Source organism: Panthera pardus, unplaced genomic scaffold (assembly GCF_024362965.1).
Source record: "Panthera pardus isolate Hobbes unplaced genomic scaffold, ASM2436296v1 HiC_scaffold_1, whole genome shotgun sequence".
NCBI lineage: Eukaryota > Metazoa > Chordata > Mammalia > Carnivora > Felidae > Panthera > Panthera pardus.
Window position 1 is genome coordinate 72266329 of NW_026526654.1, and position 14831 is coordinate 72281159.

At 43.5% G+C, this 14831-nt stretch overlaps 2 protein-coding genes across 6 annotated transcripts in view; one reads left to right on the plus strand and one right to left on the minus strand.

Moving 5' to 3' along the window:
• The window catches only part of SLC25A15 (solute carrier family 25 member 15), a 62220-nt gene extending 49767 nt beyond the window's left edge, over positions 1–12453 (minus strand). Inside the window, exon 1 of one of the 2 annotated variants that reach the window (XM_053900005.1) lies at positions 12431–12453. The gene's annotated coding sequence lies outside the window, so the exon portion shown is untranslated. Of the gene's footprint in view, positions 1–7702; positions 7776–12430 lie in introns of those variants that run through there. The other variant, XM_019447672.2, reaches the window with a different exon arrangement.
• Positions 12454–14305: 1852 nt separating this feature from the next.
• Positions 14306–14831, plus strand: part of MRPS31 (mitochondrial ribosomal protein S31) — a 62830-nt gene continuing 62304 nt past the window's right edge. For 2 of the 4 annotated variants that reach the window (XM_019447678.2, XM_053900016.1), the window contains exon 1: positions 14307–14522. In XM_019447678.2, the coding sequence (XP_019303223.1) occupies positions 14398–14522 (125 nt within the window). In that variant the 5' untranslated portion in view covers positions 14307–14397. Of the gene's footprint in view, positions 14523–14559; positions 14679–14831 lie in introns of those variants that run through there. The other 2 variants (XM_019447675.2, XM_053900019.1) reach the window with 2 other exon arrangements.

Genomic DNA, 14831 nt, shown 5'->3' on the forward strand with positions numbered 1-14831 from the left:
TCTCCTGCTATTGGCAGGCCTCTGCGTTGGCGCTTGACCTGCTCAGTGTTCCGGGCTGTGTTAGGTTTATTTGTCAGACTGATGTGACAATGAAGGGAAATCTTACCCTCTGGGGGAAAAATAGTCAAAGTGCAATGGGAAGCCAGTTCAGGATTTGAAACAGGTGAAAAAGGTGGTCTGAATTAAGTTATTAATGATCGCTTTGGTGGCTGGGTAGGGAAGAAATTGCGGGAGAGTGAGAGTGACAGGAAGGGGGCCCGTTAGGTGACTTAAAATGGTCAAAGCCCAGGACGATGGTGGCTTGGACTGGGGGCCTAGAGCGGGAGGTGGAGGTAGGGGGGAACCCCCAGATCAGATGCCAATCAGTTGTAGTCTTGGGTGGGGATGTACATTTACACACCACACACCATACCACACATAACACCACATACCAAATACAGATGCACACCAACACACACAGACCACACACTCACATACACCCCCCCCCAATACCACACACCACACAAATACACCTCCACACACACAGCACCACATACACACCCACACCCACACCAGGGCATAAATGTTTTATGTAGCATGAGATTATTTCTGCCTCCAGAGGGCACTTGAGCCTTACAAATACAACCCAAGGGCAGAGAGGCCCTTTCCCTAGGACATAATTTGAGAGGGCCAGGAAAGCAAAAACAAAGGCCATCTCATCTGGAGCTACAGTCTTTGTTTATTGGGATGTAAAAGCTCTTTTAAAAATTAAATTTCCTTGCAACGGCTTTATAATAAACCGCAATTTGGGCTTTCATCCGTTGGTGTAAGTTAGTCGAATTATATAGCTGTCCTTCTGGGGCATAAATGAGAGAGAGGCAGTTTGACAGGTAGGTGAGGAGAGAAGAAGCCTAATTTTGAGAGGTGTAGCCAGAGGGCCAGGTCTGGGTGAAGCCCAGAGCAGGGAGGCTCTGAGGAACGGAAGGCAGCATAGACACAGCCCCAGGGACAGAATGAAAAGGCAAGGGGTTGGGGGGGGCACCTGGGTGGCTCAGTCGGTCAAGCATCCGACTTCGGCTCAGGTCATGATCTCAGGGCTTGTGAGTTCGAGCCCCAGGTCGGGCTCTGAGCTGACAGCTTGGAGCCTGGAGCCTGCTTCGGGATTCTGGGTCTCCTTCCATCTCCGCCCCTCCCCCACTTGTCTCTCTCTGTCTATCAAAAATAAATACATGTATATATATATAAAAAAGAAAAGGCAAGGGGTGGGAGTGGGGCAACCAAGGAATTTTCAGATGCTTCAGAATTTGGGCTGAGGACAGTTCTGCCTGGAAACATTTCTGTCGTCTCCAGAAATTATTTGCTAAGCACCGTTTCATCGTGTTTCTATGTCTTATGCCGTAAAATCCATGTTAGAATGACATGATCCTGCTCTTTGATAAACTTAAGATCGAAAGCAATTTTACACATAAATCTACTGAGAATGAATCACTTTACATAGAGAGGGAAAAGCAAAGCATCTAGACAGTCTGAGCCGAAGGGCACAAAACCACTTCCTCTTCTGTCCCGTTTCCCATACGTGTCCTGCTGCAGGTGCCTCCCTGCCCCCCCCCCCCCCCCCACCTTACACTGTCCTTCAGCTTTGGGCACTAAAGACCTAGTGAAGAGGCGACCGTGACCCAGGAGCTCCTCCACCTGGGCCCCCACAGCCCCCCCCCCTCCCCCGCGACTGTGCAGCTTTGAACGTAATGCCTTGTAAATACCGTTGCACTATCTGTTAACCTATCTGTGAGTCTGACCAGGTCACCAGCCCCTGGACGCATGGATGAAGTCTTACTCACCTTTGTATTCTTTTTTTTTTTTTTAATTTTTTTTTTCAACGTTTTTTATTTATTTTTGGGACAGAGAGAGACAAAGCATGAACGGGGGAGGGGCAGAGAGAGAGGGAGACACAGAATCGGAAACAGGCTCCAAGCTCCGAGCCATCAGCCCAGAGCCTGACGCAGGGCTCGAACTCACGGACCGCGAGATCGTGACCTGGCTGAAGTCGGACGCTTAACCGACTGCGCCACCCAGGCGCCCCATCTTACTCACCTTTGTATTCTAAGACCAAAACTTGATTTTCACATAGTTAAGTATTACATATTTATACTAATACCATACATCTACATTTATTTTATATAAACACATACATTCATCTATTTTAGGCTGTGTTTGATACTGTTATTTGACTAGGTTTATAGCCTAGATTAGCTGGAAATACACTTATATAGTAGGGAGAGAGAAACATTCCTATTGAGGAAGGTGTGGTAACAAAAGAGCTCTTCCGCCATCTATGAAAAAAGAAGGGAACTATTACATCTGACATTCTGCCATACACACCCGCCCACCCTGCACCCAAATCGGGAAACGTCGTGACAAGCTACGCCCCAAATGAGCTAGGCTCATTTCTCCTCTGAACTTTCAGCCAGTACATCGTCTTGGCAAAGGTGTTCATAATAATTTGCTACTTTTGCTGGTGGGATCACAAGTAAGTTGAAATGACTAGCTAAAAATGCTGGATAAGTGGATTTATTCTGCAGGCATACTTCACAAGGAACAGTCCTAATGTACCAACCAATACTACGGCCAGCCTGGCTGGTTGGGAGTTCCAAATATTGATTGACTCTTCCTGGACTCCTTCTTACATGGTGCCATCCCTCTGCTGTGGCACATAATTACCTTGCGTTGGATAATCCTGATGTCACTCAGAAAATTAAATGAGACCTATAGATTGTTTGGTGCTCAGTGATGGCAGTTAGTGTTGTTATTATCACCAGTTACCATATTGCAGATACATATGGTACCTCCTAGTTTTGTTGGAAAAAGGCTTATGCACTCTTTTACACTGAAGCATTGCACGTAAAATAACCCTCTTTTATTGATAGATGGAATCATAAATTCTGGATATTTAGTAACATCTACCAACGCTGAAGATAAAATATAAAATCTATCGCTAAAAAATAAATACATTGGTATCAGCAAACACTGGTATAAAATGGACAACAAAGCAACATATTTATTGGGAAACGAATCCCATATACAGGTAATGCTAGTGACTGAAAAGTAATTCACAATATAAATGAAACTTGAGGGGCACCTCGGTGGCTCAGTTGGTTGAGCGTCCGACTTTGGCTCAGGTCATGATCTCATGTTTCGTGAGTTCGAGGCCCACGTCTGGCTCTGTGCTGACAGCTCAGAGCCTGGACCCTGCTTTAGGTTCTGTGTCTTCCTCTCTGTCCGCCCCTCCCCTCCTCGCACTCTGTCTCTCTCTCAAAAATGAATAAACATTAACACCTTTTTTAAATAAATAAATGAAACTTGATTGCATATGAAGTGTATACAGACAGAGCAAGTGTGATGGACAATGGAATAAAGCTAGCAGCAAACACTTTGATGAAGGCACAGGCAAGCAGCCACAGAAGCTGTGCCCTGACGTTTGTGTTTCCCTGTCCCGCCGGAGACAAGTGGCTTCTCTATTTGCCGTGTTGTGGTCCACCAGCATGAACAGATCTGTAGCAAACAGCAGACTGGCAGAGTATTTCTAAGTTTTTCAACGATGTATTATTTACTTAGATCTAAGGTGCTCCTTAGAATTAGCACAGTAGTTAAATAATGTATGAAATCAATCTGGGGTACATTCGATAGCGTGGGAAGTAAGTGCATTATGATGGGGTGAAATCGCCTTTACCATGAAGCTGACCTGCTATTTAAATATCTTTGCTGCTATTTTGTAACTTTGGGTAATTCCACCTGTTTTTAATATCTTGGCATAACTAATATTATGTCCAACATTGTTTTTCAGCTTAGTGAACCACTAGTCATTGAATTCCACTTCCAACTCATTAGCTAAAAAACTTCAATGATCATTTATTCAGAGTGCTTTGGAATCAGAGCACTTTAGATATATAAAATTTGGGAGGAGTGTGTGTGTGTGTGTGTGTGTGTGTGTGTGTGTGTGTTATGACAATAAATATAATTACCATTCTGTACTCTAGTTAGCTGTAAGCATAGGCCTCAAATACTGCATTTGGTAGCTGGGTCAATCCTTTCCCTTCTGTACCTCTGTGACACCTGAGGAAGGTCTAATTCTCCTCCCTGGACCTTCCTGTCTGCCCTCGTATTGCTGAGAACCAAGAATATCTATCTATGTCTCAGGATACGACCCTTCCTAAACTCTCAGGCTGGCCTTGTCCAAGGATGTGCTGCAATTCAGAATATTTTAAGAGGTCTTCTCAACATCCAATGCTAAGTGTACATACTGCTTTAAAATACAGCTGAATGCAGGGTGCCTGGGTGCCACAGTCAGTTGAGTGTCCAACTCTTGGTTTGGCTCGGGTCATAATCTCATGGTTCTTGAGACAGAGCAAGCCTCACATCAGGCTCTGTGCTGACAGTGCCTCTCTCTCTCTGCCCCTCCCCCACTCACACGCGCCCCACTGCTCTGTCCCTCTCTCAAATAAACTTTAAAAAATAAAAAACAAAATACAACATCAGTGATATTTTTACTTAGATTTCTGCCTTTGAATCATAGATTCCAGAGATCTGCAGCACCATGTGTTGGCTGGAAAGAGTATTCTCCTTATTCCTTAAAATTATTTCATTCCCTTTTCTTCATCACCTGTATGTGTTAATGTATTAAAATTCTTAACAACAATAACCATATATTCTCCCTGGACTCTCTGGTATGAGTTGAGTCATGAAAGTTCACTGTTAAGTCCAGAAGTGGTAATTGCTCAAAAAATGCCTTTGGTGTTCTCTAGGAGTGCTACATTTGAAATCAGAAGACATCCTTATAAAGAACAGTGCTGATTAGACTTCTAGATAGTTTAACATCTTCAATCAAAATGGTTTTCTGCAGGAGCTTCAGACTTGGCAAACACATCTATGTGCCAGGAGGGTGGTACACTCCAAGCCAATGGGACAAAAGTTCCTGTGCTCAGGACCCTTCTAGACCTTTCCCTATGTACCTCTTAATCCAGCTGTTCATTTTTTAAAAAAATTTTTGTAACTTTTTTTATTTTTGAGCGAGAGAGACAGAGCGTGTGCAGGGGAGGAACAGAGAGAGAGGGAGACACAGAATCCAAAGCAGACTCCAGGTTCCAAGCTGTCAGCGCAGAGCCTGACACTTGAACTCACGAACCACGAGATCATGACCTGAGCTGAAGTCGGCCACTTAATCGACTGAGATGCCCAGGCATCCCATCCAGCTGTTCATTTTTAACAGAACTAGTAATGGGACAGATAAACACTGATGCCTCTTGATATAAAGCACAGTGAACACTATAACTTCACTTCTGCGGTTCTCCCACTAAGAAACTAATAACTTATATTGAATCATTAGGAAACAAAAAAAAATTGAGGTGTGCTACAAAATAACTGGCCTGAACTCTTCAAAACTGTCAAGGTCAAACACCAGAAACTACTCTAACATTGTGCACCAACTACAATTAAAAAAAGTCAACGTCATGAAGGACAAAGATGGACTGAAGAACTTAACTGCATCAAAGAAGACGAAGAGGCATGGAATTAAATGCCACCTGCGATTTCTGATCAGGTCCTGGACCAGGAAGAGTTTCTTTCTCTTTTGTTATAAAGGACACCACTGTGACAGTTGATAGAATTTAAATAAGGTCTGTAGATTGAATTATGGTATTGTATTGATGTTAATTTCCTAACTTCAAAATTGTACTGTCCTTATGTAAAGAGAATGTCCTTTTTTAAGGAAATATACCCCCAAATTATGTAGACGTAAAGCAAAGTGTCTCTGTAATAGATTTTCAAGTGTTTTGTGAAAAAATACTAAGTGACAGAATGAGAATGATAAAAACAAATGTGATAAATTGTTAACATTTGGGTAGTCTCGGTTAATGACATAAGGGAAATATTTGTACTGTTCTTACAATTTTTTCACTACGTCTACAATTATTTAAACATAGAAAGTTCATTTAAAAAATTGTCAGGGTGCCTGGCTGGCTCAGTTGGTAGAGCCTGCAACTCTTGATCTTGGGGTGGTGAGTTTGAGGCCCACGTTGGGCATAAAGCTTACTTAAAAAAACAAAAAAACAAAACAAACACAAAACAAAACGCCTTCAAGACTTGTCTTCTGCACAGCTTCTTTGCTTTTTAAATTTCCAAAGGATATTACTTTTCAAATTTTACTGTGAGAGTAGCAAATACTTCTGTAGTGCTTACTGTGTGCTAGGCACTGTTATAAGCACTTACACACATTTTAACCCACTTAATCCTCACAGCCACCTTGAAGGTAGATGCTATTATTATTCCCTTTCCACAGATAAGGCACCTGAGGCCCAAAGAGGGTAAGAAAACTTGCCCAAGGTCCCAAAGAAAGGGGCAGAGCCTAGTCCCTCACTCTGCCCATCCCAGAACCGTTATATTCCGCTGCATCTATTATACCTGAGCTACAGAGTTGTTGCTTTTTTAAGATTTTATTTTTAACTAATCTCTACATTCAACATGGGGCTTGAATTTACACCCCAAGATCAAGAGTCGTATGCTCTACGAGTAAGCCAGCCAGGCATACCCTGAGCTATAGAGTTTTAAGTGTGACTGCTTTATTCTCCATTTCTATACTTTCAATTTCTTGGGAAAATTATGAAGAGTATAAATATGTGTATTAGAGTTTATTTTTCTCTAATTATGAGAATTTTGTGGGTGGTCTATGTCTCATGGCACATTTCAAATAGTTTTATCTGCTTATAGTACCGGGCCCTGTCTCAGCTGTCTCCGGGTATTAAGGAGGTAAGGAGACCTATGAAGTTAACTCTGTAACATGTAACAGGATATCCTTTTTTTGTTGACTTTGACATTTGCTTGGCCTTGTCAACCACCAACACTAAACAATATCACCAATACAAATATTTGAAACCTCGGGGCGCCTGGGTGGCTCAGTCGGTTAAGCGTCCGACTTCGGCTCAGGTCACGATCTCACGGTCTGTGAGTTCAAGCCCCGCGTCGGGCTCTGTGCTGACAGCTCAGAGCCTGGAGCCTGTTTCGGATTCTGTGTCTCCCTCTCTCTGACCCTCCCCTGTTCATGCTCTGTCTCTCCCTGTCTCAAAAATAAATAAAATGTTAAAAAAAAAAATTAAAAAAAAAACAAAAAAACAAATATTTGAAACCTCAAAAGGCAGAGTATTTTCTTCACTACCCTTTGAGCACTCATGACTTGCCTATGTATTATTTTAGGTTACTTTGGCATCAGCTCTAACATTAGTGCATAATGGCAAACTTACTGCTACTTTTTTCAAAAGGGTTATCTCATATTTTACAAAATCAAAATCAAGAAGCCTTTTCTTTTAAATAGCACAATCAACACCTACAATCTTCATCGGAAGTACATTTTCATTAAAATGGACAGTCTCTAGTGGATAGGTCCCTAAAATTTCCTTTGCTTTTTTAAAATTTGTCTTACCACACAGGGGCACCTGGGTGGCCCAGTTGGTTGAGCGACTTCGGCTCAGGTCATAATCTCGTGATTCGTGGGTTCAAGTCCCGCATCAGGCTCTGGGCTGACAGCTCAGAGCCTGGAGCCTGCTTCCGATTCTGTGTCTCCCTCTCTCTCTCTGCCCCTCCCCCGCTCTTGCTCTGTGTCTCTCTCTCTCTCTCTCAAAAATAAATAAACATTAAAAATTTTTTAACAATTAAAAAAAAATAAAATTTGTCTTACCACACTAATCTCAGAAGCATGGCTTTGCTGACACCAGCACCTGGATGTTGTCAAGTGGACTTTGACATTCAGCCTGGAAAGATGCCAAAGGAACACAAACATGCCATTAAGCAGGCATGAGAGCCAGCCAAGAGCCCTGGTTAGTCAGCAGGCTCCGGGCTGGCAGTTACTAGTCATGTGACTTCGGGTGAGTCCCCTAACTTCTCTGAGGCTCATTTTTCCCATTAGAACACTGGGCATAAAACCCTTGCCCTGCCTGCCTCAATTATTACCACAGTAATCAAATTAAATAATGTATGTGATCGTTCATTGTAAAATTTTATATAAACTGAAATATGAAGTTCTTTGAAGACCATCAGGGGGCACCTGCGTGGCTCAGTCGGTTGAGCCTCTGCCTGTTGACTTCGGCTCAGGTTGTGATCTCATGGTTTGTGGGTTCAAGCCCCACATCGGGCTCTGCACTGACAGCATAGAGCATGCTTGGGATTCTCTCTCTCTTCCTCTCTCTGCTCCTCCCCTGCTCACACTGTCTGTCCCTCTCTCTCTCAAAATAAATAAATAAACTTAAAAAAAAAATCAAGATGGTTGGAAATTAAAAAAAAAAAAAAGACTAAACAGGACAGCAGAGTAGGCTGATAAAATGAATGGACTTAATTAAAAGTTTGTCAGGAGGTGGAAGCAAGTCCCCAAAGGTGATCCCAATGAGCCACTCCTGGCATTCAAAGGGAAGTATAGTTCCCTTCCTTAGAATCGGGTGGCCCTGCAACTCTTTTCTTACCAACAGAATGTCACAGAAGTGATACTATGTAATTTCCAATGCTAGGTACTAAAAAGTTGTGCAGAGTTAGTCTGGGTCTCTTGGAACACACACTGTAAGGCAAGCACGTTTCTATGTGAAAAACTCAAATACTCTAAGATGCCATGCTGTAAGGAAGCCCAAGCTAGCCAGGTAGAGAGGGTAGGGGAGGAAAAAGATCTCTTCTCCCTCTACTCATCTTAGGTTCAATGGCTGGGACCCTGTAAATTAGAGTGATAACAGACAGGTTAAGAAGACAAAAACAAATAGAAGTTTATTAATGTGTATACTACACATACACATGGGAGCCCTCAGAGATGAGTAACTCAAAGGTGTGGTTAGAATTTGGGCTTAGGTAGCATGTTAACAAAACAGCAGTGCAATTTCAGAGAAGTGACAACACCAAGGCAAAGGACTAGGCCTTTCTAGGCCAGCAAATCATAAAAAGGCAAATACGTGAGGGAGCTCACGTAAGATAAGGGCTAGTTAGTACAGTCAGTTATGTGGATTTCTTCAGCGTCATCTCCGGGCTGACCAGGGTCTAGGGTTGTATTTAGTGATTAACTTTTGTCCTTCCTGGGAGAGAAGGAAGGGGGAACACCTTCACAAATTTATGCCTTGTTTTTAGGCAAGTAGGGGGAAGGTAGAGAGCTCCACTTGGATTTGCTTCTTAAGTGTCCACAGCTCAAGATGATCTTTATACCGAAGTGGCATATTTTAGGGTAGCATATTCTGCTACACTTCAGAGGCCATGTGGAGAGAGAGCAAGCGAGAGAGAGACAGAGAGAATATTACTCAGCCAGGCCCTGTTTCTTCCAGCCATCCCAGCTGCACCATCAGCTATGTGAATAAAAAAAAAACAAACCATCTGGGGCAAGGATGCCTGGGTGGCTCAGTCAGTTAAGCATCCGACTTCAACTCCGGTCATAATCTCATGATTTGTGAGCTCAAGCCCTGCATTGGCTCTGTGCTGACAGCTCAGAGTCTGTGTCTCCCTCTCTCTCTGCCCCTTCCCCCTTGCGCTGTCTCTCTCTCTCTCTCTCTCTCAAAATAAACAAACAAACATTTAAATTAAAAAAAAACAACATCTGGGACATCCAACCCAAACTAGCTGCTCTCTGACTGCAACCACATGACAGACCCCAAGTGGAAAACACCGGCTGAGCCCAGTGAGCCACAGAACTGTGAGAGAGAATAAACTGTTGTTTTAAGCCACTTTTTGGGGGCGATCTGTTATGCAGCAATTGATAACTGAAATATAGAATAATTTTGTTTTTTCTTTTCATGGAAGGCTTATTGAGTCAATTAGTGTAGAATTTCATGAGGCATTTAGGAAGAAGTCACTGGTGTATATCAGGACCTATTTCAGTTGATTTGCTCTCTCTTGCCAAAGGTACAGTGTTCTAGAAAGTGCATTTCAAGGAGGCACTGAGAAGAAAATGACTGGTGAGTCAATGCCAGAATAGAAGAAGGAGGGAAAACATTCTCTACTGTCAGGCTACATTTCTGTTGCTCTCATAAATGACTGCTCTGGACAATTGCACAAGTTATGTTTCTTCAAAGGATAGGTTTATTTTTCTTTTTCTTAGGATGTACTCAAATTCTCCTGTGGCTTAATTTGTGGCCAGTTAGAACTGCTTTAATTACCTTTTTTTGTTAAAGTCAGGTTTGTTGAGGTATCATTTATATACAGCAAAATTCACACATTTTAGGTGTACAAGTTTTTAAGTTTTGATAACTGTGAAAAGCTACAACCTCCACCAGAGTCAAGATATATAATATTTCAATAAGTTCAAAAGGTTCCGTCATATTCCGTCATACTCAGTCATCTCCTCCCAGCTCCACCTCGAGGTAATGTGTTTTTTTACCATTGTTACTTTATTTTTTTCTTTGTGATTTAAATTTTAGTTGACATACAGTGCAACATTGGTTTCAGGAGTAGAATTCAGTGATTCACCGCTTACATACAACACTCAGTGCTCATCACAAGTGCCTTCCTTAGTACCCATCACCCATCTAGCCCATCCCCCAACCACCTCTCTCCATCAACCCTTAATTTGTTCTCTATTGTTAAGAGTCTCTTATGGTTTGTTTCTCTCTGTTCTCTTCCCTCCCCTCCCTCCCCCCCGTGCGTTCATCTGTTTTAGTTCTTAAATTCCACATAGGAGTGAAATCACACCGCGTTTGTCTTTCTCTGATTGACCTATTTCGCTTAGCATAATACGTTCTAGCTCCATCCGCATCGTTGCGAATGACATAATTTCATTCTTTTTGATAGCTGAGTAATATATCATTGTACACACTGCATCTTCTTTATCTATTCATCAGTCGATGGATATTTGGGCTCTCTACATAGATGGGCTACTGCTGATGCTGTCAACAGTGGGGTGCACGTACCCCTTCGAATCTGTATTTTTGTACCCTTTGAGTAAATACCTGATAGTGCAATTGCCGGATCATAGGGCAGTTCGATTTTTGGTTTTTTGAGAAACCTCCATCCTGTTCTCCAGCGTGACTGCGACTCCTGGTAACTTTCGATCTGATTTCTGTCCCTAGAGCTTTGTCTTCTTCACATTGTTATATAAGTGGAATCATACAGTGCGGTCTCTTTGATCTGACTCTGTTCACACAGCATAATGACTCTGATGTTCCTGCAAAGTAATAATCTGACTAGTTGCTTTAATGCTGCACCAATTACAACACTTTTTCTTTATGTGCATTTTAAGTGTATACAGAGCTATGAACAGCTAAATATGCCACAGGGTCATTGCAGCATATCTCAAAGTTTTGTCTGCAGACCAGCACCAGAATCACCTGAGGTGCTGAATCTCAGATTCAGATCTTCTGAGCTACTCAGTAATGTATATCAGTAAGTGCCTCCACGTGACTTTTATGCGTGAGTAAAATCCTAAACTGTCAAGTATTCCAAAATGAACAAGAATATCAGAGTTAACTGGCTCTGAATTTGAATCTAGCTCTGCCATTGGCTAGCTGCAGAAAGTTGGGCAAATTACTTAAACTCTCCTCCGCACCTTTTTTTTTTCCCTTTGCACTTGGAAATTATTTATTCACCGAATGTGAGCATCTATTATATGACAGGCATGGTTCTAGGAACTGGGATTGCAGCAGTGACTAAGACAAAGTCCATTCCTTCATGGAACACACATTCTGTCAGAGTGAGATAGTAAGCATTTAAGCATATAAATATGGGATAAATTTCACTTAGTGATACTCTGTAGAAAATGAAACAAGGTTTTGACATAGAGGGTACCTTAGATAAGGTACAATCTAGACTACCTGCCACAAAGAAACTCAAAAATACATTTAAATAACATGGAAGTGGTTCCCCCCTCCCCTTTCTTTGTGACTGTCTGGAGGAGGTGGGTAAGGACAGAGGTAGGATGGCTGTCATCCTCATCTCCGAAATCCTTCATCTCTCCATCCCCTAGCTGCTTCAGCTCCTATCATCTGGCCTATATTCCAATTCGGAGGAAGGAGAAAAAGGTTGTGGGGAATTTGTGCCCGTTTTTAAGGGCACATCACCTCTACTCACATTCTATTGATTGGATGCAGACATACCTGCCTGCAAGGGAGGCTGGGAAATGAGCTCTCTGCTGTGGCCATGTGTTGAGCTTAAAGCTCCAGAGGAAGAAGCAAACGGGGACTGGTAGACAGCAGTAACCCCTGCCAGAGAGTGTGACTGGATGGCACAGGAGGCTACGGAAGTCAAAGAAGGCCTCTTTTGGAAAGTGACAGTTGAAGGAGTCAGAAGAGTTGAGCAAGGCTGAATTTCAATCCCTGCTTGTGACCTTCAGCCCGGTACTCTCATACAGGTCACAGCCTATCTGCCCCAATGAAGGAGGTTAAGGAATGTACAGGATGGATAGTGCAGTAGAGTTGACTAGGATCGGGATAATTGGGACAGGATATACCTCCAGAGAAGCTGTGAATCTGAGATGGCGGTTTCAGTCCCCTTTGTCAACCTTAAAAGAAAAAAAAAAAGTTAGGGTTATTATAAGAAATTGGAAAAAGGATGAAGTAACTATTAAATGTGATTTGGGGGTCCCCGGGTGGCTCAGTCGGTTAAACGCCCAACTTCGGCTTAGGCCATGATCTCGCGATTTGTGAGTTGGAGCCCCGAATCAGACTCTGTGCTGACAGCTCAGAGCCTGAAGCCTGCTTTGGATTCCGTGTCTCCCTCTTTCTGCCCCTCCCCCGCCTCTCAAAAATAAATAAACATTAAAAAAAAATTTAATGTGATTTTAATGGACTATTACACTCATGGATGGATTTTCAACCAGATATCAAGTGATATCAAATTAAGTATACTCTCTTGATAATATTCTATGTCTTGATCTGGGTGGTGGTTCACATGGGCAAATTCATTCTGAGATAATTCATTAAGCACTTTTTCCTCAACATGTTTATGATTTGTGCACGCTTCTGTATTTCAGCTTACAAAAAATTTGCCACCAATCTTGATTCTTTTTTGAAGTTGTGGGGGAAAAGATAGTGTCAGCATTCAACTGCCCACGTGTAACTCTAAGCTAGAGGTTCCTGGGTGCCTGGGTGGCCCAGCTGGTTAAGCATCTGATTCTTAATTTCAGCTCAGGTCATGATCTCACAGGTTCCTGGGTTCCAGCTCTGAGTTGGGCTCAGCACCCATAGCACTGGCAGCGCAGAGCCTGCTTAGGATTCTCTCTCTCTCTCTCTCTCTCTCTCTCTCTCTCTGCCCCTCGAGTGTGTGCACAGGCTTTCTCTTTATCTTTCTCAACATAAATAAATAGGGGCACCTGGATGGTTCAGCCAGTTGAGCCACCGACTCTTGGTTTCAGCTCAGGTCATGATCTCACGGGCTAGTGAATTTAAGACCCTGGTTGGGGCTCTGCGTTGAGGCCTCCTTAAGATTCTCTCTCTGATCCTCCCTCTCAAAAATAAAATAAAATATAAATTTTTAATTAAAAAAAATATGGGCACCTGGGTGGCTCAGTCGGTTAAGCCTCCAACTTCAGCTTAAGTCACAATCTCACAGCTGGAGCCCCGCATCTGGCTCTGTGCTGACAGCTCAGAACCTGGAGCCTGCTTCAGATTCTGTGTCTCCCTCTCTCTCTCCCCTCCCCCGCTTATGCTCTGTCTGTCTCTCTCTCTCAAATATAAACATTAACATTTTTTTAATTGAAAAAAATGATAAACTTAAACATTAAGCCAGAGGTTCCCATGTGACCTATTAGCTGGCATCTTCCCAGAGGGTTTATGCTCACGCACTTCCAGGTTTGATCACTGCTCATCCACTGTTCACTGCCTTCACGAAGGGCAGGAAAAAGTCAAGCCTTTCTCTTGCAGATTTCTATCCGTAAAACCATTTTTGAAAAGACGAAACATGTATGTCTCACGTGTCTTGACTCTACATCAAGAACAGTGCCTGAAAAGAAATACTAATTTATCGGGCAGCGTGTCCTATGGTAATTTTTCTTTTTTAACCTTGGTGGCTACAGATCACCTAGAGGATGTGATAAACGCTGTGGATCCTCTCCCCCAAAACCGCCCAGTAAGGTCAGTTCTCCGCCTCCTTTTACTGGCCCCCAAAGTAGCATTTGCACAGTAACTCCCCGCCCCCCCCCTACACCCTCCCTCCTCCATCTGGGTCCTGCCTCAACCAGCTTATCTTAGCTGAACTCAGGCATCGATTTTACCTCCTCGACTAGAATCGCCTGGAAGCAGCGCACGCAACGTGGCCGCCCGCGGGCGAGTCCGGAACGCAGTTACCCGCCCCTGTTGCCCACCGGAACCGGAAGAGAAGGAACGCGCCAGGCTGGGGAACGGAAGCGAGGGCGAGGGATGTGTTTAGCAGAGGGACCCGCCACTCTGTTGTGTGTGCGGTTGTGTTTGCTTCTCGGCGATGTTTCCAAGAGTCTCCGCGATCATACCTCTTCGCCTCCTCTCCCCCTTCCCTTTATGCCCTGGAGGCTCAGAGGCACCGGCGGCTGCGATTGTGCGACTCGGTGCTCCGCACGGAACGGTCAGGTACCGCATTTCGGCGCTGTGGGCCCCGCAGGTCTTCAGGCAACCCCTGGCCTCCCGTCGGTGTATTCAGTGATCTTTCTCCTGGGGTCGATGTTACTACCCGCGAGGTCCTAAAAGCCGTTGCTTTACATCTGAGGAAAGGGAAATCCCAGAAAGGTAAAATGACTTGCCCAAGGTCATATGTGAGTGAGAAACAGAGCTACGGATACGTGCATGGTCTGTCCTGTGCTCTCTACTACGTACCGCGCCTCGTACCTCTTGACACTTCTCCCCTCATTCAATCCAGCCTCCAGAAGTAAAGTTGTCTTA